This window comes from Eretmochelys imbricata, chromosome 1 (genome assembly GCF_965152235.1).
Source record: "Eretmochelys imbricata isolate rEreImb1 chromosome 1, rEreImb1.hap1, whole genome shotgun sequence".
Lineage (NCBI taxonomy): Eukaryota > Metazoa > Chordata > Testudines > Cheloniidae > Eretmochelys > Eretmochelys imbricata.
Genome location: NC_135572.1, coordinates 267,054,615 through 267,081,061, shown reverse-complemented (window position 1 = coordinate 267,081,061; position 26,447 = coordinate 267,054,615). Strand labels below are relative to the sequence as shown.

The following is a 26,447-nucleotide window of genomic DNA, read 5'->3' as shown; positions in this document are numbered from 1 at the left end:
AGCAACAAAAGTGTCACCAACGTGAAAGGAAAGTCAGACTCCTTGTGTATATGTCAGTACAAGCTGCCCAGGATAGGATTACATAGCTGAAGTCTGATTCCCCCCACGCTCCCGTCCCTTCCATCCCTAAAGGAGCAGCTCCCCTAGTCCAGTCTTAGAGGGAACTGACATGAGCAAGCCTAATACATTCTATCCTCTAGGGGGCAGCAGCATTCACTCTCTGGTGTACACAGGCCCCTACACATTGGGTGTCCATCACAGATCCACTTGGCCTCTTTCCTCTGTGGGGCTGAGCTACCCATAAATGCCAGGTCATACTTCTGACATAACACAAAATTAGTGACAGAGAGACTGCTGGCGCCCCCTGGTGGTGATAAGAGAGGACAGGCGGGGGAGCCCATTGGGAAAGGAGACGGGGACTGCATCCAGGTCTAAGCAAATGTTCTCCACTGAAGTGAGCACTGCCCCATGGGGCCCCGTGCGGAGGAGACTCATTGACTCACCTTTTTATTGATGATGACAAGGACAGGGTTACTGTCCTTTTAAAGGAAAGGTACTTAAATTAAGAAAATAATGGGGTCTCCTCCCTTCCCCACAGGCTGTACCAGCAGTACATTGGGGGGAGGGGTGCTCACACACACAGTAATACAGTTCTGGTTCTTTCCCTCCTGCCTCCTCCCATGGGCTGCACCCAGAGTCCACTCCAGGAGGCACAAGAATCCAACTCTGATTGTTCTTATCCCAAGTAAATTAATGGACTGGAGCCTGCTCCCAAGTCACCGTACCCTCCATGTCCTTTTCTAACTGAGCTCTCATTCCAGTTACTGAAGCCAGTCACCCACCCCAAAGCATATTCTTTATGGAAATATGCTTATGATATGAATATGACATAACTGAGATATACTTTATGCACGATGGCTCGTGTAAGATATCATTGGAAAGGTTATCATTTACTGAATGTGATTATCCAATTTGTATGCTTGTATCGTTTCTGTATCTGAAGCTAGGAATATTGACTATGTATCTATATTTCAACTATGTTACTTTTGCATGAGGCTCCCTGCTAACACTTGAGGTACAACAATGAAAACCTGGAGAGTGCTGATGGCCCATCAGCAAGTGACAATGGACTGTAAAAGAGCTTAGTCTTCCTGTGAACCTGTGGGTCAGCCTCTGAAGAATGGCTACAGGGGCCCTACAGAGTCATGTGACCATGTCACCTGATACTGGAACCCAGCTTGAATTCTGTACTTTTCAACAAGAAGCTGGGGGGGGGGGGGTGTCAAACTGGGAAACAAAGGACTCGTGCTTTATGCAAATCCTATTTAAGGGTGGGGAGTGAGGTAATCCAGGTAGTCAGTTCTCCCCTGCTACGCCACCCAAGATGACTGCTGGAAACAACTAAGACTGAACTGGGGGAAAGAAAGAACTGGACTCAGGCTGGAAGGGTATCTGGCCTGTGAAGAAGATTAGAACCACATTTAGGAAGAACTTACATGTAACCAGTTTCTTTAGCGTACTAAGCTTAGTTTGCATGCTCTTTTTTATTTTCTTAGTAATCTGCCTTGTTCTGTCTGCTACCTCCTTAACTACTTAAAATACACCTATTATAGTTAATAAATTTATTTCTGGTTTCTAATATAACCCAGTTTATGTGATTTCTAACTGGGGGGTGGGGTGAGGAGTTGTGCCTACCCTCTGCCACATTGAGAGAAGAGGTGAATTTCATATAATTTTGGGTTTGTACTCCAAGGCGGGGGCGAGGGGTGGACATCTGTGTGCTGTGGCAAGCCCTTTAAACTGAGCCTTCCCAGAGCAGACTCTGTCTCTCTGTGCAGCTGGATGTGGCTGTGCTTGGCTGGGAAAGGCTGGGGAGCCTACCCCAGCAAGACCAGGTAAAAGGGGGCCCAGGCTGGCAGAACAGTCTGACTCAGTGGTGTCCCAGCATACCAGGTGACATCCCAGGGGGTCCAGCCCATCACAACTGTCTCCTCCATGTCCTTTTCTAACTGAGCTTTCATTCCAGCTCCTGAAGCCAGCCCCCCAACCCCAACCATCCATGTGCCTGTATCGTATTTGACACATGCTGACCCAAAACCACTTCTTCACTCAATCCTTTCTCTCCTCAGCACCTCTACCTTTCCCCTTCTTCACTAGGACCTGGCTTTGATTTCATTCTGGCTGGGGGAAGGGGAAATTGCAGGCTCTCCCCATGCCACAGAATTTTATACCCTGCTGGTTTCTCTAAAATCAAAATAAAAAACAGGGAGGCTCAATTTTCATCCATAATTACATTTGAATAACAAAACGGGTCCTGAAAAACTAGGGAGAGAGACAAAGAGAGAGCACGGGGAGGAGAGAGATGAAGATAACCTCAAAGCCAGGCAGTAATGACACTAGCAGGGAATGAGATGCCCATATGCTAAACAGAGACGCCAATTTCAGCATGAATCAAATGATTATGTCAATGCGGATGAAGAATGTAAAAAGACGACAGGGTATAATGGTGGATTAGCCTGCTCTGTGCTGTCCACACATCTGCTCTCTCACTGTCTTGTAGGGCGCAACTGATGTTTTAAAAGTCATGCTTGCATCTCTCTTAAGGAAAAGGTTACCTGTTCTCTCCAGCCCTCCTCCCCTCCCTGACATCTGTTTCTCTAGTCAAGCCCACACCTGTTAATCTTTTTCTAATGGGCCATCAATCTCCTCCTTCCCCCAAGCATTCTTCCTAGAGAGAGGGGCAGGAAGGGAGGAAGGGAAAGGCAGGGATGAGGGGGGAGGGAATAGGAAGGGTGAGATAAGGGGAGAAAAGGAAAGAGGAAAAAACAAAACAGTTCCATTCCGCCGAAAAAAGGAAGAAGGAGAGATGGTAAAGAACAGGAGAGAAAAGAGAGAGGACAGAAAGGAAGAGAAAAAGTGATACAAAGAAAGATTAAAGACGAAGTGGAAAAATTAAAAAAAAGGCGATAAAGGGAGGGAGAGGAGCCAGCTGGATCCATGAGGCCTGAGGCAACACACTCCTAGAGCAGAGACAGACCCTGCATTGCAGCTATTTCTGGAGAGACAGATAATTAGCCAGAGTGAAAAGAACCATTAGCGTTGAGCCCAAGGTGCTGTTGGTGGGGCTAGAGGCCCCCATCCTCCAAGAGAGTTTCCAACCATCTGGGACTAGCAATACCATCATGTGTTTTCAGCTTAACTATGACTGACAGTGGACACAGCTGTTGGCTGGGGCAGAGTGTGTGTGTGGGGGGGGAGGAGGGAGCTTCTCTCTGGCAGAGGAAGGGTAATCTTGAAGGAGGGGGGGAGGCTGAAAGGAAGCCAATCACTCTCCTTCTGGCTGCTCCCACACAAATAACCACAACCAACTGGTTTATGCCGGGTTGTAGAAAACTGCTTTGAATCAAATAAATAGCAGCCCACCATTCTTTCCGCACTACTTTTTTTGAGGTTTAACAAAAACATGGTTCCACTTTCCTTCTTGAGTCATTTCCAGGCTTTCTGGCTCTTTCCAGAGTCAGTAAAACTGACAAAGCCATGACAAAAGGTCTGCAATTCACACCTAAGTTCCCTCTAAGCTGCATGGCCACCTATTAAGTGCCATGCAGGCGCTCAGGGCTGCAGCGGGGAGAGATTCCTCTTCCCCAGCCCTGACCCAACCCAACCTAACCCAGCCTGGCCTGGACCTGCCGCAGCCGTGGGAGAGGCACCCTTCCCCTGGCCACAACCTAGCCTGGACTGGACCTGCCACAGCCATGGGACAGGCACCTCTCCCATGGCCCCAACTCAGCCCCAGCCTGGACCTGCCGTGCCAGGGAGAGGCACCTCTTCCCCGAAGCTGAGGTGCTGCTGCGGGGAGAGAAAGCTGGGGGAGTCCTCTCTCCCCATCGCAGCCCCGGGGCAGCCTGTACTCCAAACCCCTCATCCCCCAGGCCCACCCCAGAGCCCCCAGCTGAAGCTGCCCACCCCAACCCTCTGCCTCAGCCTTGATCTCCTCATCCCCGCCCCACCCCAGAGCCCACACCCCCAGACGGAGCTGTCACCCCCCACACCCCAACCCTCTGACTCAGCCCTGAGCCCCCTCCCACACTCCAAACCCCTCGGCCCCACGCCTACCACATGAATTTTCTAACGTGCACCAATATGAAGGTGATATGTGACACATCACCTCCATATTGGTGCACATAACAAAATTAATTCAGCACATGGATTGGATTCACACCATCTCCTGCCTAGCCAGAAGCAGAAAGTATCAGAAACCTCCCCAGCACAGAAGCCTGTTTTCTCTCTCGCACACAGGATTGCCAGCCCAGAGCATGCACAAGTCTCACACATGAGCACTGGGGAAAAACACTTAAATGGAACTTTTCCTAAGTATGGAGTGTTTGGGCCCAAGTAGGGGAGGGGGAAGGAAGCAGTCAGATGTGAATGGGGTGCGGGGGGGTGGATGTCATGGTTCGGGCCACTTTTTCTTGTCTCAGAACTAGTTTGTCTATCCTGAATCTGGATTTCTTTCCAACTCCATGAAACTATCTGATTCAGATTCCCACGGCAGTGAACCCTCTCTCCCTACTAGGATTAAGCAGATCTGTGAAACAATGTAGTCCACCTTTATGCTGAGGGAAGCTGATTTCATTTGGAGCCCCCCCTTAATGATCAGATGATGGAGCTGGGATGAAGGAGAGCAGCTGTTTGGTCTTGACTCCCCCCACCACACATTTCCTTACTTGAACAAAGGAATTGCTATCCTGGATAAGACCCTAGGGTCCATCTAGTCCAATATTCTCTCTCTGACTGGGACCAGTACTAGATGCTTCAGAAGGAGGTGCAAGAACACCTGTAGTGTATCAGATGACCTGTCCATACAGGGAATTTCTCCCCCCATGTCTAAATTGGCAACTATGCAGAAATCTTACTGGGGTGACTCCCTGTGGGATCATAAGACCAGCCCCATGTATCAGTACTCAGATATCAGGATGATAAGTACCTTATAAATATAATAGAGAGATTTCTCTAGTCTGGTCATATTTGTAAATTACATCAAAGTAACCCAACAGTAACTGGAGAATCATAGAAATTACAGATGGAAATTTGGTCACATGTAGTCCAATCTCCATCCCACATCCAATTCAAGACTTCACAATTCTTTGTCTTAGTCACTTTTAGACAACTTAGGTGATGGGGTCTCCATCAGTACCCTGGGCAGATCAGTCAATAGTTTAATAAATCTCACTTCAGGAAGGTATTATTAACAGTATTTATTATTTATATTATGGTAACACCCAGAAGCCACAGTGAGGATAAGACAGTTACCTTTTCCGTAACTGGCGTTCTTCAAGATGTGTTGCTCAGGTCTATTCCACAATAGGTGTGCGTGCTCGCCATGTGCACCGGTGCCGGAAGTTTTTCCCCTAGCAGTACCCGTAGGGGGGAGTGCCCTCCGGGACCCCTGGAGTGGCGCCTGCCTGGCGCAGTATAAGGGGAGCTACACACTCCTCCCACCCTCAGTTCCTTCTTACCAGACAACTCCGACAGAGGGGATGGAGGGCGCGATGTGAAATAGACATGAGCGACACATCTCGAAGAACACCAGTTACAGAAAAGCTAACTGTCTTTGCTTCTTCGAGTGATTGCTCATGTGTATTCCACAACAGGTGATTCCAAGCTATATCTGCTGGAGGTGGGTAGGAGTTCACAAGTCCCCAGGACGGAGGACAGCTCTGCCGAACCCGGAGAAATCCCTGGTTTGGGGGACGATCGCATAGTGCGAGGTGAATGTGTGAACCGAAGACCACATGGCGGCCCTACAAATGCCCTGGATGGGGACGTGGGCCACGAAGGCAGCCGACAAGGCCTGCGCCCAAGACAAGTGTGCCCTCACAATGGGTGGCGGGGGGACACCCGCCAGCTCATAACAGGAACAGATGCACAAAGTGATTCAATTGGAAAGCCGCTGAGTGGAAATCGGCTGGTCCCTCACAAGCTCAGACGAGGTGATGAACACCTGCGAGGACTTTCTGAATGGCTTGGTCCGCTTGAGGTAGAAAGCCAGAGCCCGCCGCACATCGAGCATGTGGAGACAGCGCTCCTCACTGGACACGTGAGGCGTGGGGCAGAGGACCCATAGAAAAATGTCCTGACCCATGTGGTAGTCGGAGACCACCTTTGGGAGGAACACGGGGTGTGGGCGGAGCTGGACCTTGTCTTTATGAAAGACCGTGTACGGTGGCTCAGAGGTCAGGGCCCTCAGCTCTGAGACTCACCTGGCCGACGTGATTGCAACCAGGAAGGCCACCTTCCACGAGAGGTGAAACCAGGAGCACGTGGCCAGTGGTTCAAACGGGGGCCCCATGAGACGAGCCAACACCAGGTTTAGGTCCCACTGCGGGACCAGGGGTCTAGAATACGGAAAAAGAAGGTCCAAACCCTTAAGGAACCAGCCAGCCATAGCATGGGAAAATACCGTGTGCCCTTGCACCAGCGGATGGAAGGCCGATATGGCTGCCAGGTGCACCTTGACTGACAAGGGCGCCAGGCCTGGGCCCTCAGGTGGAGGAGGTAATCAAGTATAATTTGGATTGGGGCAGTCACTGGGGAGACACCCTGGTCCGCCACCCACCTAGAAAACTGGGACCATTTTGCCAAATAAGCGCGGCAAGTGAAGAGCCATCTACTTTTGAGGAGGATGTGCTGAACCTGCTCTGAGCACGTCCTTTCCTCTCCACCTAATCACTGAGCAGCCATGCCATGAAGTGAAGAGCCACCAGGTTGGGGTGGAGGAGGTGGCCCTGGTCATGAGAGAGCAGGTCCGGGCAGAGTGGCAATGGCCACGGCGGAGCTACCGCCAGGCCCGTGAAGGTCCCATACCAATGCTGCCTGGGCCACACCGGGGCAATCAGGAGGACCCAGACCTTGTCTGTCTTTATCTACTCCAGTACCCTGCTGATTAGAGGGAACAGGGGAAAGGCATAGAGAAGCCGGCCTGACCAGGACAGGAGAAAGGCATCGGACGTAGAGCCTCTCCCCAGGCTCCCCCTGGAGCAGAACCGGGGGCATTGCCAGTTCTGCCAAGTCACGAACAGGTCCACCTAGGGAGTTCCCCACCTTTGGAAGAGCCGGTGGGCCACTTCTGGGTGCAGGGACCACTTGTGTTGTGAGGAAAAGTCCCTGCTCAAGCGATCCGCCCTCTTGTTCTGGGCGCCCGGTAGGTGGAAGGCTTTCAGGTGGATGTCGTGGGCTATACAGAAGTCCCACAGCCTGAGGGCTTCACGGCAGAGGGCAGAGGATCAGGCCCGCCTTGCCTGTTGATATAGAACATTGAGCCATGTTGTTTGTGAGCACCCTGACTACCTTGCCCTCCAGGTGCGAGCGGAAGGCCATATACTGAATCACCCTGAGCTCCTTGATGTTTATATGCAAGGTCAGGTCTTGAGCCAACCACAGGCCTTGGGTCTGAAAGTTCCCCACATGGGCCCCCCAACCCAGGTCCGATGCATCGGACACCAGCTCCAACAACAGACCCCTGTCCCTGAATGGGACCCCTTGGAGCATGTTGTTTGGGATGGACCACCACCGTAGGGAGGTGATCACAGAGTCTGGCATGGTGAGGACCTTGTCCATCCTGTCCGTGGCCTGGGAGAACTTTGAGGCCAACCAGAGCTGGAGGGGCCTCATCCTGAGTCTGGCATAACGGACCACGTATGTCCGACATGTGACCCCAGAGTTGTAGGCAAACCCTGGCTGTTGTCACCGGCAGCCTTGTGACCAACTCGATGAAACCTTTCAGGGTCTCAAATCTGTCTGGTGGCATAGAGACCCTGGCTGACACTGCGTCCAGGAGCGCCCCAATAAACTCTATGAGTTGGACCGGGACTAACGTGGACTTGGTGTTGTTTACCAACAGGCCCAACAGGCGGTGCACGTGGACAGGAGGAGCGCCACGTGATCCCACACCTGCGACCGGGAGGTGACCTTGACAAGCCAATCGTCCAGATAGGGAAATATCTGGACCCCTGCTGTCTGAGGAAGGCCGCTACCACTGACATGAATTTTGTAAACACCCTGGGGGCAGTGGACAGACCAAACGGGAGAACCGTGAATTGGTAGTGATTCTGTCCCACCACGAAACGGAGAAGCGCCTGTGCCCCTCGAATATGTGGATGTGGAAGCACGCGTCCTGTAGATCGAGGGCAGCGTACCAGTCCCTGGGATCCAGGGAGGGGATGATGGAGGCCAGGGAGACCACGCAGAACTTGAGCTTCACCATGTACTGATTCAGACCTCGGAGGTCTAGGATGGGCTTGAGCCCCACTTTGGCCTTCGGGATAAGGAAATAACGGGAGTGATACCCCTTGCCCATGAACTCCTTGGACACTACCTCTATTGCCCCTAGACCTAGGAGCCGCCCCACCTCCTGCTCAAGCAGAGCTTCGTGCGAGGGATCCCCCAAGGGGGATGAGGGTGGGGGGTGGTTGGGCGGGGAGGAAATAAACTGGAGGGTGTAACCCCAGGAGATGGAGTTGAGGACCCATCGGTCCAAGGTTAGCCGCAACCATTCCAGGAGGAAAGCACACAACCGGTTGGAGAAGGGAAGCTTTATTGGGGGTGGATCCCTGATGAGGACGGGTGGGGTGCCCCCGAGTGTCCTGTCAAAAACGCTTTTTCTCCATCTGCTTGCCCTTGGAGGATCCAGGCTGGGGGGCAGGCCGAGACTGCCTCTGAGGGCATCTCTTATTGTCCCGCTGCGGCCTTGGTGGGAGTCTGCTGCGGCTTGAACTTAGATTTTGCTGGAGCTGGGACATAGAGGCCCAGAATCTGGAGGGTCGTGATGGAGTCTTTCATGTCATGAAGCCTTGTATCTGTTTCCTCTGCAAACAGAGCTTTCCCGTCAAACAGGAGATCTTGCATAGAAGATTGCGTCTCACTGGACAGCCCAGAGAACAGGAGTCATGACGCCCGTCTCATGGACACCGCGGAGGCCACTGATCGTGCGGCAATGTCCACAGCATCTGAGGCTGCCTGCAGGGATGCCCTAGCGGCTGCTGCCCCTTTCTCCACTAGCGCCTTGAACTTCTTCCTATCGTGCTCCTGGACTTGAGCAGGGAGCCCCACAGATTGAATTCATACCGGCCCAGGAGAGCCTGATGGTTTGCCACTCGCAACTGGAAGCTTGAAGATGACTAAACTTTCCTTCCGAAAGAGTCCAGTCTCCGAGAGTCTTTGTTCTTTGGGGTCGGGGCTGGCTGACCCTGCTGTTCCCTGTGGTTGACTGACTTGACCACCAGGGAGTTGGGCTCCGGGTGGGTATACAAGTACTCATGCCCCTTAGCGCGTACAAAGTACTTGCGTTCCGCCTTTCAGAGATGGGGGCCAACAAGGCCAGTGTTTGCCACACAGCATTTGAAATCTTAGCCACCCCTTCATGGAGAGGCAAGGCAACCCTACCCGGTGCCGAAGGGGACAACACGTTAAACAGGGAGTCTGAGGGCTCCTCCATCTCCTCTGCCTGGAGGTGGAGGCTTGCTGCCACCCTCTTTAAGAAGGTGGGCCCTGAAGTCCTCCTGCTGGACGGAGGGGAGCAGGGCCGCAATCACCTCCTCCGGGCAGGGCGAAGAGGCCAGTGCAGTGCTCTGGGTGTCGGTCGGCACTGGAGGGTCCACCACCTGATTGGACTCCAGGCATGGTGCCGAGGACGCATGTCCCACTGCCTCCTTTCTCAGGGGTCTGGAGGGGGAGGCTGACAGTGCCTCTGAAGCTCTGGCCACCGAGCGAGCTCCCACCAGGGGCTGCGCCGGAGGCCACGGTGCCCACTGGTACCATTGGGCCGGCCACGACGCTTGGTGCCACTGCATCTGCTGTGGCACCGGTGGGGCAGACTGTTGGGTTGGCTGGCCTGGCCCATCGAAGGACGGCTACAAATGGAGACCAGGCTGGGGTAAGATCTGCTGCTGTCTCTGGACTGGGAGGAGCAGCGGTGCCGGGATCTATGACAGCCATGGGCCTGCGATCTCGACGTGGAGGACTGGTACCAGCGGTAACAGCTGCTCCACAAACGGCCTCGATGGGCAGACCCATGACAGCGAAACGCCGGCAATTGACGCCCGGGGCTGCGATGTCTTGGTGGAGACTTGGAGAGGGAGTCCGAGCAGGAACGGCATCGACGACCGTGCCATGATCGACTGCAGTACCCTCTCCGAGACGAGGACCAATGGCGACGCCTGCCGCAGTCCCGCCGATATTCGCTCCTTGAGGACGAGCGGTGCTGCGAGTCCCAGCCAGATGGAACCCAGCCAGAGTCTGGTCAGCGTCGAGGGCAATCCACCTGGACTCTGCCCCGAGTGATTGCTGGGTGGTGATTGGGGTCTCTTGACCGAGACCGGTACCAGGCCAGAGGCGACTGTGGAGATCCCAGTGGTGGCTTGCCTCTGGAGCATGGGGCTGACATCGGCGGAGCCCCGGGCACCGGCATGGACATAACATCCCAGGCCGCCTAGAGGGTTTCAGGCATGGACGGCATCCGGATATCCGGAGAGGCCTGTTCCAAAGGGGCTGGGCTACTCCGCTCAACGTGAATTGGAGGCCCGGGTCCCGGTGGGGATCGAGGACTGCCTGACATGGGCCTAGACTCTGTCCCAAACTTCCCTTGGTGCTGCTGAGAAGAGGGAGTCTTCTTGGCCCTCTTGGTGTGCCCCGTTGACGGGAAGTGGTGCCGACTGGTCAATGGCACCAGAGGGTTGCCGCATACCGATGCCGTGGTGCCGGGTACCTGTTCGGAGCAGCGTGCCCAGGTCGGGGTCAGCGCCGACTCCATCAGGATGGCCCAGAGCCTAATGTCCCTTTCTCTATTAGTCCGAGGCTTAAATGACTTGCAATCTTGCACCGTTCGCTGATATGGGTTTCTCCCAAGCAGCACAAACAGTCTGCGTGCGGGTCACTTCTTGGTATAGAACGCCTGCAAGAGCCACATGACTTAAACCCTGGGGCGCAGGGCATGCCCCGGCCCGGGCTCACTTACTGACTAAACTAACTAAACAGCTAACTAACTACAGGTACTAACACTGAACGAACGAACAGTTCTGGGGATGAGCTACAGCAAAGCTGGAGCAGAGCAGTTCTGACGCACCTTCACTGGCAGCAGGAAGGAACTGAGGGAGGGGGAGCACACAGCTCCCCTTATACCGTGCCAGGCAGGCGCCACTCCAGGGGTTGCGGGGGGCGCTCCCCCCTACGGGTACTGCTAGGGGAAAAAATTCTGGCACCGGTGCACATGGCGAGCACAGACACCTATTGTGGAATACACATGAGCAATCACTCGAAGAAGAACCCATTGTGCTGGGTGCTGTACCAATACACAGGACTATATGGCCCTGAAGAGCTTATAAGCCAAGAATCTTGAGAAAGAATTCTTTATCTCCACCTCAGATTTTCCTTTGCTAAATTTCATTCCGTTGCTCCTAGTCATACCCCCTCCAATGACCCTGAACAATTCCTCTCCCTGACTGGGGTTTACACCCTTTGAACACTTGTGGCCAGTGATCATGTTGTCCTGTGCCTCACCCCTTAGTCATAGCTTAGCTAAGTGGTACAGATTCAGCTCTTTTAATCTTTTCTCATGATTCAGCCCCTTCCATCTCCTGGTAATTTGTATTGCTCGCCTCTGAGCTCCCTGCAGCTCAACAGCATTTTTTGGGTACTGAGGTGCCCAGAGCAGTTTTTACTCTGGGATCAAACTGTGGCTACTCCTACTCCTATCAGAGGGCTAGGCGAGGGTAGGAAACACAGTCTCGTGGATAGGGTATTGGACGAGGACTGAGGAGCCTTGGAGGTCAATTCATGGCTCAGTCAGAGACTTCCTGTGTGGCTTTGGGCAGGGCACTTAATCTACCCGGTGCCTCAGTTCCCCATCTGTAAGGGGATGATAACCCTTCTCTACCTCACAGGCATGCTGTTAGGATAAAATCCATTAATGACTGTGAGGTGCTTGGAGACTAGTGTGATGACAGCTATACATGTACCTAGATAGATACTTGCTTTCCGTGTCATGATCCACCTGCCAATTGATGCTGCCAGACCTACAGACCACTCAGAGCCCCCAAAGGGAATGGGAAGACCACAAGACTTACCAGCTTTCCTCAGTCCTCCACAGATAGACTGTGCTTGTGCTTCTCTTAATTAAGCTGGAAAGACTAGCTAGCGGATGGATTTGAATTCAGATGCTGGTGAAGTCTCTGTGACATGCCTAGAGAGCACATTAAACTAAACCAAACAGACTAAGGATTCAGTCAGCTAATGAAGAGAGAAATGAGGGAGAGAGATGGGGGAGTGGAAAAGACAAGGGAAAAGAAAAGAGAGGGAAAGAGGAGACAAGGAGAGAAAGAAAAGTAGGGGATGAAACAGATGAGGGAGGGAGATGGCCATGGCCAACATGACTGAGTGCAGAAGCAGGCACAGGATATCCCCCGCACGGTCCTTACTCCATCTCAAACCCATGATGGGACCCCATGCACTGTCTCCTGTGTCCAAACTGTTTTGTCTCCACCTCTGCTAGGTTGTAAGCTCTTTGGGGCAGGGTCTGTGTCTCCTTAAGATATTTATACAACATTGAGCGCACTGTTGGCACTCAATAAACAATCACAACAGGAGGGAGAGGAGAGATTTAATGTCAAGAGGAAGTGAGTCAAGAGCCTCTCCTCAGGTCCTCACTGGGTCATTTAACTTTGGATGCTGCCCAAGGAGACCCACCACTGGATACAGCTCAGGTCTAGACCATGTGGTTCGGCAGGCCCATGCTGCCTGATTCTACCCCAGGCAACCAAAAGTGCCAAAGCCCCCCCCTTAACCCCCCTCCCCATTCTAAGTTGCCAGATATTATTCTGGCCGATAGGGTTTAAGGTGCCCACTTCCCCACAAGGGTGTGTTACCTGTTCATGGTGCTCAATGCCCATGCTGATGGTGTTTACTAGGATGGCTATCATGATCCCACGGTTGAAGTACTTGCTGTCCACAATCCCCCTTAGTTTGACCCTCACTTCTCGCCACAGGTCACTACAGAGCCTCAGCCATCCGCCCTCTTCCCCCTCCTCTTCCTCCTTCTCCAGATCTGTGGCACCCTTGCTTCCTCTTCTTCCTTCTCCTTGCTCTTTGCCAGCCCCTCCTTCCTCCTGGTCCGAATCAGCACTGTCCAGGATGGAGAGCCTCCGGGCTGCCTCATGCTGCACCCTGTGACATCTGGGGCAGTTGTTGGGGTCAGAGGTCAGGGTCATAGCAATGGGCTGGACGAGGGCATGAGGAGTGTATTCGAGAGAGTTGTGTTTCCGGCAATGCCCTGGGGAAAGAAATCATTACAATTAAAGGAACAGGGCTCAATTTTCAAATAAGGCATACAAATCAATGCACCACTTGTGTGCTTAAATAGCAAGAAGGCACCGAAAGTGGAAAGCCAGACTTTTTAACAGTGGGGGTGATTAAAGACTGGAACAGCTTATCTAGGGAAGTGGTAAATTCATCATCATTTGGAGTCTTTAAATTGAGATTGGATGCCTCTGTAAAACATACACTCTAGTTCAGCCACAAGTGATTAGGCTCAACATTATTCCCTCACACCGTAGGGAAGAATTATTTCCTCCGCTGCATGAATCAGGGAGTGAAATTCTATGGCCTGTGTCACACAGGAGATTGGACGAAATGATCACAGTCATCCCTTCTGGCCTTAAAATCAATGAGAGCATATGGAGCGCCTAAAGGCAGAACTGGGCCCCCTGATTTAGGAACCCTTTGACAGCATCTTAAAGAGCCAGAAGAGTGACTTTGAAAATGGCATTACTTTATACAGTAACTCCTCACTTAAAGTCGTCCTGGTTAATGTTGTTTCGTTGCTGATCAAGTAGAGAACATGCTCGTTTAAAGTTTCAGAATAACAGCTGTGTTAGTCTGTATTTGCAAAAAGAAAAGGAGTACTTGTGGCACCTTAGAGACTAACCAATTTATTTGAGCATGAGCTTTCGTGAGCTACAGCTCACTTCATCGGATGCATACTGTGGAAAGTGTAGAAGATCTTTTTATACAACACTCCCGTATAACATTAGTTGGTAGGCTCCTGCTTTGTCCGCTGCTTGCAGGAAGAAGCAGCCCATTGCAGCTAGCTGGTGGGGGCTTGGAACCAGGGTGGGCCGGCAGCCCCCACATCAGCTCTCCGCTCCCCTAAGTTCCCTGTGCGGCAGCGGCCCAGCAGGCTGTCAATTGCCGGCAGTTCAGCTGTTCCTCCCCCCACTGCTGTGTGCTGCTCCTGCCCTCTGCCTTGGAGCTGCTCCCCGGAGCCTCCTACTTGCTGTGCAGGGGCGGAGGAGAAGAGGGGGGCTAATGTCAGGGTGTCCCCTTCCCCCCTGCTCCTGCCCCCCACTACTTTACCCCATCTCCACAGAGTGGGGTGGGGGACAGGACAGGGCTCAGAATGGAGGGAGCTTGCTGGTAGGAGCTGCTGTCTCAACTTGCTGATCTACTTAAAAAGGCAATGTACTTAGAGTCGGGTCAGCGTACTTAAAGGGGCAATGCATCTCTCTCTCTCACACACACAGTGTGTCTCTCTGTCTCTCTCTGCCATGCTGTCTCCCCTCCTTCCATTCATGCTGCCTTGTAGAGTGTGAGGCTACATTAACAATGGGTTAACCCTTGAGGGCTCAGTAGAGTGCTAGTTCATCGTTTAGCAGTAAGTCATTCCCTGGGAAATATCCCACCCTCTTCCACCCTCTGACTTCACCACCTCAACCAAGCTTCACAATCATTATTGCTGTGTACAGTATTAAATTGTTTGTTTAAAACTTATACTGTGTATATGTGTGTATATATATATAGACTTTTGTCTGGTGAAAAACATTTCAGTGGAACCTAACCCCCCCATTTACATTAATTCTTATGAGGAAATTGGATTCGCTTAACATCGTTTCGCTTAAAGTAGCATTTTTCAGGAACATAAACTACAACGTTAAGCGAGGAGTTACTGTACATGACACTGTGCATATGAGATCAGATCTGTTGGCTTTAGTGACCTAAGTTTTTATTCCTTTTTCCTCCTGTTAGCTCTGCAGAACCAACACAGCTATGCAAGCGTGAGTCAGAGTCCAGTGCTACAACAAATTGCCAGCTGCAGAAACTTTATTATTGGTGAACAGGCGCAAAAGTGAAAGGCTGAGCCTGCAAGGCTGGCAGTTAGAAATTTTATCTGTTCACTCGTAAACTGAACTCACTTGATATGGAAGCCTTTGAGACAATTAACATAGAACCCATAAAGCCATTTTTATTGTCACTCTTCAGACTAGAACTGCAATTTAAATTATACAATTGTACCTCACGTCTAATTTTACACATTCAAAAAATGTTTTCCCTGGCCGTTCAAAAATTATGCTGTCCCCCCTCCCCCCAATTCTGCCAATACACCTCAAAACTGTATACTTCAGCATTCCCTTCTATTCTGGTCCTGGGACACCCCCCACCACTTCACTGCCAAAACACCTCAATCCTGATCTGCAATACCTTTGTTCCTTAATCTTGAGGTCCCAGAGGGTCTGCTTAAGCAGCTCAATTCCCCTCTCTCCCACTCTGCTAATGCACTTAAACCAATTTGCAATACCCTCTGCTATTCCAGATCTGGAACCCTTTACAAGCACCTGTTGATACCTCCCAATCCTATCATTCAGCAGCCCCTGGAATGCTAGATCTGGCTTTCCCCCACAATTCCTGCCAGAAACACCTGCTACTATTCTGATGCATTGCCTGCCTCTCCCATGCTGCTGTCCAATTCCTAGTGCCTAATATTAATTCTGAATTCTGTGCTTTTGGGGCACATGCCCTTTGCAAGGTTGGTGAAGTTCCCAGCTGCTGTTGCACTTCCTCTACTGGCATTCCCAGCTTTGCCCATGGGATTCTTACTATAGCGTCTCTGTCCTTTCCCGTTCACACCGAGCTTGGCACAGCCTGACTCCATCCGGCCCTGGCGTCGGTCCTGCAGGCTGTTGTAGAGGCTAAGTGTGCGACGCTTGGCTTTGCGCACGATGTGGCAAACGTACTGGAAGATCTCCTCGTAGCAGTCTCCTGGTTCTGTGTAGCTGGCTACAGTGCTGGAGGACAAGTACCGTGCTCGCTGTTCCTGCATCAGCTGGTGCTCCCGCTGCTTGGTCTCAGAGAACTGAGTAGCTATGACCACCAGGCACAGGTTGATCATGAAGAAAGAGCCCACCTACAACCGATGAAGGAAGAGGAAAAAAGTGAGAAAGGGAGAGAGAGAAAGAGCATGGGGCAAAGAGGCAGACAGGAGAGGGAAAAAAGGGGAAGGGGAAAATAAAACAGGACAAAGAGAGAAGGAAAAAATAGAGATAGGTGAGATTCTGCACAAGAAGGTGGGACTTCAGTCCTCAAAGGAAACCTTGCCTGGCTCACCTTGTTTCTGAGGACAACTCCCTTGATGTGATTTTCACCATGTGGCCCAGTGGCTTGCACACTGGGCTGGGAGTCAGGAGATTTGGGTTCTATGCTTGACTCTGCCACTGATTTGCTGTGTGATCTTGGGCAAGTCATGTAAAGGTGACCTGCAAAAGCTTTTATAAAAATTGGACTTTTGCTCTAAGCTTTCTTCTTTTTGATGTACAAATGAAGTGTTTTGGTTTCTTTTCCCTTCTTGGTTTTTAGTTTAGGAAAATTGGAAATGTCATCCCTGCTTTTCCCTAGTACCTCTGGAGGACTTGGTGGTGGTCTCAGAGCATATTTGATGCTAACTCTCTTGCCTTAATTGAAAAGATGGGGATGCTGAGTCTTTAACAAAGATGGCTCTTCTCCAAAAGGTTAACTAGGCACTGAAGTCAAACAGATATTTACAAAAACAAATAAAAAACGAAGAGCGTTAAAAAGTCTGACCAAAAATGCCTTGTTTGCTCAACTTTCACTCTCTTGGCTCATCTGATGTCCTACTTTCATTAGTCCCCGAATCACGAGAGTCTTCCAGTCTAGACAAGCTCTCAATTGCTAACGTAACAAACAAGCAGAACCCTTCATTTTTTAAATACAGTAACACCTCAGGAACATAACTACAACGTCAAGTGAAATGATGTTAAACGAATCCAATTTTCCCATAAGATTTAATGTAAATGCGAGGGGTGAAGTTCCAAGGAAAATTTTGGGGGGCACACAAAATGCATTATATACGGTACAGTACTGTACTGTACTGTGGTGGGGAGGTGCCCCGGCTTACCCCACACAGGCACAGCCCGCTGCAGGCAATGAGGCAGGCAAGGACGCTAGGAAGCACCTTGCACAGCAGCAGCTTCCCCCTAGAAGAACAGGCGCTGTTTGGCGGCACTTAGGACTTTCTGAGAGGGGAGGGTGGAGCTTCCCCACATCCTCCCCCTCCCTCCAGTGGCAGATTTAGAGTAAGTGGGGCCCTGTGCTCAGCTTCATTTTTGCCTTCTCCCCCACACACGGAGGGAGCATCCTCTCTTATCTCCCCCCCCTGCGTTTTTCATTCTTTTTTTCACCATTCTCCTCCTGGGGCTCAGGGCTGGGGATGCACGGTCTGGGAGAGAGTTAGGGTGCGGGAGAGGGCTCGGGGTGGGGGTGCGGGGTCTGAGAGGGAGTTAGGACGCAGGAGGAGGCTCAAGGTGGGGGTGCGGGGTCTAAGAGGGAGTTATGATGCAGGAGGAGGCTCAAGGTGGGGGTGCGGGGTCTGGGAGGGAGTTAGGATGCGGGAGGAGCCTCAGGACCAGGGCAGGCAGGGGATGCAGAGCACTTACCTGGGGTAGCTCCTGTTTGGTGCACGGCAGGTGCAGGTGGCTCCGCACAGCACGGCACTGCCCCCATGGCCGCGATTCTGGGAGCTGCCACCCCCCTCCCCCGCCCAGGCAGGGTCACCCGGAATGCAGGGCCTTTAGAGGCTGCAGGGCCCTGGGCTAACGGGGCCCCAGGGCCCTGGGCTGCAGCTCTAAAGCCCCAATTGGAATGCGGCCCTGAGACCACGAGCACGAGGGCTCAGGAGGAGCAGGGCAAACACTCTATTTTATTCATGTGCAGATCTCCTTTAATCTAGCTATGCCTCAATTTTCCCATCCCTAAAATGGAGACAATAATGCTGAATGCTTGGAGATGTATGGATAAAAATCACAATATTAGTTTTAAGTATCTCTATTGTGGGATCAATCTGAATTTCCACAATGGGATCACTACCTTACTGCAGGGATGGGGATAGAAATTCAACAGGAATGCAAATCCAGTCCACACTAGGACTTTTAACCACTCATTTTAAACACTGTTACAACATGGTTGGCATCTGTTCTCCACAGAGTTGTGAACTGTGATATGCCAGTGCTAAAAAGAGGGATTGTTTTAGAACTCTAACTGCAGTTTTGTATTCATCTGGAATGGAGTCTGGATGCGACCTGTGCAGAAGACTGAGCTAGATTCCTACAGAGAGACCCTGGAATGGACCCTAGGTGCAGGCCCCCGCGAAGAAGAGAAGGTCGTGAACTGGATTTCTGTACCCCTGGAGTGGACTCTGGCTGCAGCCCTCTGGAGAGAAGGAGAAAAACCTGAACTGGATTCCCATGCTCCACTGGAAGGGCTTCTGAAGGTACCACCAGCACTGTGTTCCCATCACATTCCTTTTTAGATTTAGGACCACTAGCAGAACTACTAGTCCTTCCTTCCCAGGGTGGCATCTCTGATGCAGCTCAGGAATACAACAGAGCTGTATCCAATACCTTCCTACTCATCCTGTTTGGCAACTCTTCTCCTGGGTCATTAAAATCAAAATCCTCCTAATGGGAGGGGAGAGGGCAGGTAGGTGAAGGGGAGAACACCTACTCCAATTCCACTATCTACCTGAGTCAGAAAAGGAAACAGTGGGGATTGTTTATGAACAGTGTTCAAGCATCTACTCGAATAGATGATATCCCCACTTCACTACCCATACCTAGTCACACACACCCCAAACACTCACTTGCTCTCGCTCTCACACACACACAGGTGCCTAGAGGTTCCATCATGAGATTCAATCCAGCGGCTTTTACTATTTCAAAGGGGAGACATCTCTGCTGACATAGAAATAAGCCTTTGAAAAATGAAGCCATTCCTGGCCAGATCAGCATTAGGACAATATATGCGGTTTCAAAATAAAGTGCTTCTCCCTGCCTTCTCAATGCCCTTCAAAGCAGTTCTAAATCCGTTCCCCTTCATCCACAGAGCCCTCCCCCACTTCAGCCCATCTGCCCTTCAGATTTTTTATGTGGCCTAGGAAGGAGGAGAGAAAATAAGGAAACTGCTGTTTGCTACAGATCCCTTTCCCTCAGAGGATTCTGGGTAGTTCATACTCTCATCTTGTTTTTATTGATGAGTGAGTGGGAGTCCAAATCTCCTTCACACATGCCCTCCCCACCACACCACACATACACTTTCCCATTTACATTGTCTCCCTCCCCTCATATGGAATGAATCAGAGCATGGAGTTTGGGAAGAATTGTTGTTTTTTTTAATAGGCATTTCTAAGGTGCCCTTCACTGTGCTGTCTAGGAACCTCACAAACTAACTGGAGGGGGGGAAAAAGAAGACGTATCCCCATCTTACAGATGGAGAAACTGCGGCACAGAAAAGTGAAGCGATTTACTCAAGATCACAAAGTATGACTGTGTCAGAGTCATGAATAGAACTCGGATCGCCCGTCTCCTAATCCTGTGCTGCAAAGCAGTCCTTCCTCCATGGGCTCATCTAAAATCAAGAGGAAGGGGGAGGAGGAGGACTGGATATAGCTACTGGACGACCAACTCATGAACCACTCTGTTGAAATCATTAAATATGAGCGCATGTGTTTGTTTTATTCTTAGTACAACAGGAAAATCCACGGACACACAGGAGAAGAGTCAAAGGGTGCGTTGGACTCAACTCTGATTTCCGAACTAGCAGCTTCAGGCCTCAAGAACCTGAGGTCTTTTTTTCTGTTAAGTGCCTAACTCACCACATACATATTGCCCACGAGGCCTTTGGCAAGGAGGTTGACGGTTATTATTTACTGAGTGTGAATGGTGCGTTTCACAGAGTAGTCTGTCTCCTTTAAAGGCAGTGGGGGCTGGCAGGGGAGGGAGTCAGTCAACCCTGTTCCAAGGCCAGGGCCGGCTCTAGGATTTTTGCCTCCCCAAGCAAAAAAATTTTGGTAGCCCCCGCTTTTTTTTGTGCCCCCCCACCCCCAGCTCTGCCCCAACTCTGCCCTTTCCCAAACCCTTCCCCAAATCCCCGGCCCTGTCTCATCCCCCGGGTGTGCCGCATTCCCCCCCGCCCCCGATTGCTTCCTGTGGCTCCCCCCCGCAACCTCCTGCCCTACCTCACCTCTGCTCCACCTGCTCCCCTGAACTGAACACGCCGCCACTCCGCTTCTCACCCCTTCCTCTCAGGCAAGGGAGAGGCAGTGCATTCAGGGGAGCAGGCGGAGCAGAGGTGAGTGAGGGTGGGGGGGAGTGCAGGAAGTAATGGGGAGATAAAGGAACCGCTCCCCCACCCCAGCTCACCTCCGCTACACCACCACTGCCTCCCCCAAGAGCGCTGACACTCGGCTTCTCCTCCCTCCCAGGCCTGCTGCGCAAAACAGCTGTTTCGCACGCAGCAAGCCTGGGTGGGAGGGGGGAGAAGTGGAGTGACGGCAGCGGCGCGCTCAGGGGAGCAGGCGGAGGCGAGCTGGGGTGGCGGGGGCACATTTCTAGGGGCAGTGTGGCCGGCGCCGGAATACTGCCCCTAGAAATGTGCCGCCCCAAGCACCTGCTTGTTTTGCTGGTGCCTAGAGCCGGCCCTGTCCAAGGCATGGCCCCTTTAAGAACAGGAAGTCCTGAGAAGGATCACCAGATCAAGCTGGGAATGGCTCCTGGAGCCTGAGCCACGTGGCCACTGGCTGAGTATTAAAGAGAAGTGCACTTAGCTCTGTCCCAAGTGAGAGCCATGTGTGACTTATGTGGGGAGGAAGTAGAGAAGGTTCTTCTGGTAGAACTAGGATGAGGGTGGGTTGGGGAAGCCTGCCTGGATTATAGCATAGTCCCAAGACAGGCTGTGGAGACTCTTTCCCAAAAGAAGGAATCTGAGCCCAGTGACCAGTGCTAGAAAAGACCTAGAGGGAGGTCTCCCCAAAGAGACACATGGCCTGGAGTAGCACCAGCAGAGCTTCCCTGCTCAAAGGGAGCTTGGGAGTGGAGAGAGAGCTAGGGCCTGAAGACCCAAGGAAGGAAGGGCTGGAGCACGGAAGGGCCACAGGAACTGTATTTGTTTTGTGAGGTCCTAATAAATTAGACCTCAAGAAGGGGAATGTTATTAAAACTTCTGAGTGCATGTGAATAGATTGGAGACCCAAGAGGGGGCACTGAGATGGTGTGATGGCAGTGCCATGCCATGGGGTGGGGTGCGCTGAGACTACTCCCTTGCTACAGGGTACCCTACACAAGCAGAGATGATGACATGGGATCAAGTGCATCCCTGGCATAATTCCACTGAAGGCAATGGAATTACCCCAGAAATGAATTTGGCCTTGGGTCTTTGTGCTGAGCATGTGCCTGCCAAAAAAAACAAACAAACAAGCAAACCCATCATGAATGGGGTGTGCATAGAAAAAAAAAATCAATGGCATTCAGCTGCACAGTCTCAGGCTGAGTGTTTAATTGAGGGTTTCAGATGACTGTACAAATGCAGAGACTAAGTTCAAATCACTGCGAGTTAATCTTGAATTGGCAAGACACCTCCTCTTCCAGAGATGGAATGTTCACCTGTAGCATCCAGGTGGTTTGGGAGCATCTGAATTTACTCAGAGGGAACCAGCCCCCACGTTTAAATTCGGCCTTTAGAACGGCACGCACAACTCCTGCTCACCTCAGTGGACATTGCAGATGTGGACACAAGGCTAAATTCTATCCTTAGCTACACTGTACAAACATGGTTAAATCAATGGTGCTATTCAGGTGAAAAAGGGGCCAAAATGTGTGTTCCTGTGGGGAAATGAATGAATTGCGACGGAAAGAAAATTGTTTCAAACTCATAGAAAACACAGAGGGTTTGGTTTGCCCCTTTGGGAGTTGTTTCTTGGACAAACTGCTTCAGACATAACATCTCTTGTTGAGGTGACAGGGGAGTTCTACCAAAGGGTGCTAGGGTGGAGACTTCAGAAGACCACTTTCCATTTTGGGGGTGGGGTGGGGAGAGGCTGTTCCACCATTTTAAGGGATTCTGCCTCAAGATTTTTAAAAGTCTATTAGATTTGAAGAGGCTGATAGACCTGCACCCATCCTTTGGTTTTTCTTTCCCCCAACCATAAACAGAGCCCCTCAAAGAAAAAATACCTCCCTGCATCCATGCTCTCCCCTAGCCCATGCTTCAGCCCATCAGTACACAGTGCCACTGGGAAAGGGGGCAGCTTTCTGTTGTCTTCTTGCTGAAGATATGGCTTTCCCTCGCCATTTCCATTTCTCTTTTCCCTCACAGGGGACTCTGTTCCTACACTAGTGAGTGTGTAATGGGGTCAACAGGCCAGAAAACAAAGACGAATATTTAGTAAAAGAACACAATGGAAATTCCCCCTTGGCCCCAGGCCTCGCACCCCACCAAGTGGAAACACTTTATTTTGAATGAGATGATGAGCTAAGCAGTTGTATGTGGAGAATTCCACTGGGGATGAGTTCCAAGAACATTCCTGAGATCCCATTTCCCTGCAGGAGTGGGTGGCGGGGGGTTCACAAACTCAACGGAATGGTGCAAAATAGGCCATTAGCTAGGCCTGTCTCATCTCCACTCCACATCCACTTGGGATATATCTACACTTTCAACCGGCCTGCAAGCTTTGATCGAGCAAGCCCACTAAAAACAGAAGTGTCATTGCTGTCGTGTGTTGGGATGGGCTAACTGCCTGAGCACGACCCCACCCAGGACCCTACGTCCTGACTTCTGGTGGCTAGCCCACCATGCCGCTCATGCTGCTGCAGCTACACTGCTATTTTTAGCGTGGTAGGTCAATCACAGCTAGCATTCCTACGTCTATTTTAGCTGAAAATTACAACCTTAAGCTTGAAAGGTAGATGTATCGTGAGACTTCGAAAATACAGGCTAAGTAAGGGCCTTACAAGGGAAGTGATCAAGAAGTGAGACGGAGCCTTCCCCAGATACATCCTATATATTCTACAACCCATTTTAGGGCTTCCCCTCTGTTCTTGGGTCTGGTTCCTGTGTAGCCAGACTCCATGATAGTTTTTGAAAAAAAATCCCTTTTTGAAGGAGGAGGAGGAGGAGGAGGAGGAGGAGAAGGGAGGATGTTCATGTCTGCAGGTCCTGTGGGACAAAAGAAGCAATGGCATCCAGCTTTCCATGCATCCTCTCACTTAGGCACCCAGTGCTCCTGCTCATTTCAGACCCAAGCAGAAAGAAGGATCATAGACACTTCCTGAGCAATAAAGGGAAAGAGGAGAAAGAAAGAGATCTCAGCTCAAAGAGACAGACAGAAACAAAGTTTAGCTAGGGTGAAGTGACACTTTCAGCTGTCAGCCACAATGAAGCTCTTCAATCAGGCTTTGTTTAAAAATATTCCCTCCTTTTCCCTTTCCATTAGCACTTATTGCTTCTCTCTTTGTCTCCTCCGTATTCTCCACGTGGACAGTAACCTGGAAACGAGGAGATACCCAGAATCCAGATACCATGGTGATGATTGTGTCATAAATGACTTGACAGGCAGAATTTCTGCATGTACGAACCCAGAAGAGATTAAGTCCAGCTTGTTAGTGGTTCGTTAATAGCTCTTGAGCACATCTTTAAAACAAAACCACACAAAAACCTATAAAGCTTCCAAACTGTACACCTAACTAATATAATAGAATCATAGAATATCAGGGTTGGAAGGGACCTCAGGAGGTCATCTAGTCCAACCCCCCTGCTCAAAGCAGGGCCGATCCCCAATTAAATCATCCCAGCCAGGGCTTTGTCAAGCCTGACCTTAAAAACTTCTAAGGAAGGAGATTCCACCACCTCCCTTGGTAACGCATTCCAGTGTTTCACCACCCTCCTAGTGAAAAAGTTTTTCCTAATATCCAACCTAAATCTCCCCCACTGCAACTTGAGACCATTACTCCTTCTTCTGTCATCTGCTACCACTGAGAACAGTCTAGAGCCATCCTCTTTGGAATCCCCTTTCAGGTAGTTGAAAGCAGCTATCAAATCCCCCTTCATTCTTCTCTTCCGTAGACTAAACATCCCCAGTTCCCTCAGCCTCTCCTCATAACTCATGTGTTCCAGTCCCCTAATCATTTTTGTTGCCCTCTGCTGGTCTCTTTTCAATTTTTCCACATCCTTCTTGTAGTGTGGGGCCCAAAACTGGACACAGTACTCTAGATGAGGCCTCACCAGTGTCGAATAGAGGGGAACGATCACATCCCTTGAAAATAAACAACCTTATTTTCCTATTCCTGTCACACTTCTCTTCCTCCTTCCCCTCCATCCCTTATGCACTACACCAACTTATGTTCTGCCTCTAGTTAGATTGTAAGATCTTTGAGGCAGAGACTGTTTTTTATTTTGGGTGATTATGTCACTCAGCACTTGATTGTAACAGGGTCCTTTGGGCTACTGTAAGAGAAAGAAATTAATAATAGGAGGAACTACTCGAGACTGCCCAATGTGTAAAAAGGATCTACAGGGAAAGAAGTGGAAATGGATTTCTGTGCACTTGGAATGGAATCTACATGCAGCACTACCAGGCAGAAGAAGCTGATCTGGATTCTAGATTCCCTTGGAGTGGACTGTGGGTGCAGATCCCTAGGAACAGGAGAGAATCCTGAACTGGATTTCTGTGCCTCCTGGAACAAATTCTGGGTGTATCCTGCTGGAAGGAAGAGAAAAACCTGACTTGCACTTATATGCTTTGGCATAGACTCTGGATGAAGCCACCAGGAAGACGAGAACCTGACCTAGATTCCTCAGCTCCTTGGACTAGATTGGTTCCAATCTATATATATGCCCTTTCTCAGACCCTTGGCTTAAAAAGCTGGAATACTCTCAGTCATAAAATAGTATTCTACTAGGGTGAGAGGCTACCCTGTACTTACGATTATCAGCAAGATAAAGTAGATAAAGTTGTAGAACGAATGAGCATCCATCACATAATACATGATCTCCACCCACCCTTCCAGTGTGATCACCTGCAAAGAGAAGAGAGAGCAAGAGAGACAGCCAGGATGTGGGACTCCTGGATTCATTCAACAGCTGGGATATTCATTTCTACATGAGGCACAGGCTGATGCTGGTGAGCAGAGCAGGCGATTCAAACCTCAACAAAGGTGAGAAAATGAATCCATTACAAGGAAGCCAAATTTCCAGGCCAGAATATCAGTGAGATTCTCCTAGGTGAAGAGACATGCTAACAGAGCCTGAAAGAGTAGGTCTATATACATATGGGATGCGACTGCAGCTCGAGTAGACATACCTAAACTAGTTAGGTACCGAAGCAGTGAAGCTGTGGCCACATGGGCTTCGGTGCAGGCTGTACAAACTCACCCCTGGGTAACTACTTGCAGAGCTAGATTTTGTTGACAGATGTGCACAGCTCCAGAATCCGAACTAGCTAGATTAACGCTAGTTCAGGTATGTCTGCTCAAGCTGTAATCCCACCCTGAGACTGCAGTCTAGACATAACCTGGAACTGCACTAGTTACCAATTTATATTCATTGGAATTAATTTGCAAACTGAATACAATTAATTTAGGCTTGAATAGAGACTGGGAGTGGATGGGTCATTACACAAAGTAAAACTATTTCCCCTTGTTTATTCCCCCCCACCTCACCCCCCACTGTTCCTCAGACATTCTTGTCAACTGCTAGAAATGGCCCACCTTGATTATCACTACAAAAAGTTCCCCCACCCCCATCCCCACCCCTGCTCTCCTGCTGGTAATAGCTCACCTTAAGTGATCACTCTCGTTACAGTAAAAAGAAAAGGAGGACTTATGGCACCTTAGAGACTAACACATTTATTTGAGCATAAGCTTTCGTGAGCTACAGCTCACTTCATCGGATGCATCTGATGAATGCATCCAATGAAGTGAGCTGTAGCTCATGAAAGCTTATGCTCAAATAAATTTGTTAGTGAATGCATCCAATGAAGTGAGCTGTAGCTCACGAAAGCTTATGCTCAAATAAATGTGTTAGTCTCTAAGGTGCCACAAGTACTCCTTTTCTTTTTGCGAATACAGACTAACACGGCTGCTACTCTGAAACCATTCATTCAAATGGTTTGTTTCCCTGGAACAAAAAGAAAGAAAACCTGAACTGGATTTCTGTGCCCTCTGGCTTGAACTCTGGGTACAGCCTCTGGAATGGGGAGGAGAAGAAACAGGCCTGGATTTCAGTTCCCACCTGGAGTGGGTTCTTAGAACCTAGATCTGAATTACAAATTCAGTCTC

The 26,447-nt window shown here is 50.5% G+C and overlaps 1 protein-coding gene across 1 annotated transcript in view; it reads right to left on the bottom strand.

Annotated features, from left to right (window-relative positions):
- The window catches only part of CACNA1I (calcium voltage-gated channel subunit alpha1 I), a 239,552-nt gene that overhangs the window by 42,431 nt on the left and 170,674 nt on the right, over nucleotides 1-26,447 (bottom strand). The window contains exons 7-9 of the mRNA XM_077807591.1: nucleotides 25,095-25,187; nucleotides 15,925-16,231; nucleotides 12,921-13,324 (exon numbers count right to left, since the gene is read on the bottom strand). Of these exons, the coding sequence (XP_077663717.1) occupies nucleotides 12,921-13,324; nucleotides 15,925-16,231; nucleotides 25,095-25,187 (804 nt within the window). The remainder of the gene's footprint in view (nucleotides 1-12,920; nucleotides 13,325-15,924; nucleotides 16,232-25,094; nucleotides 25,188-26,447) is intronic.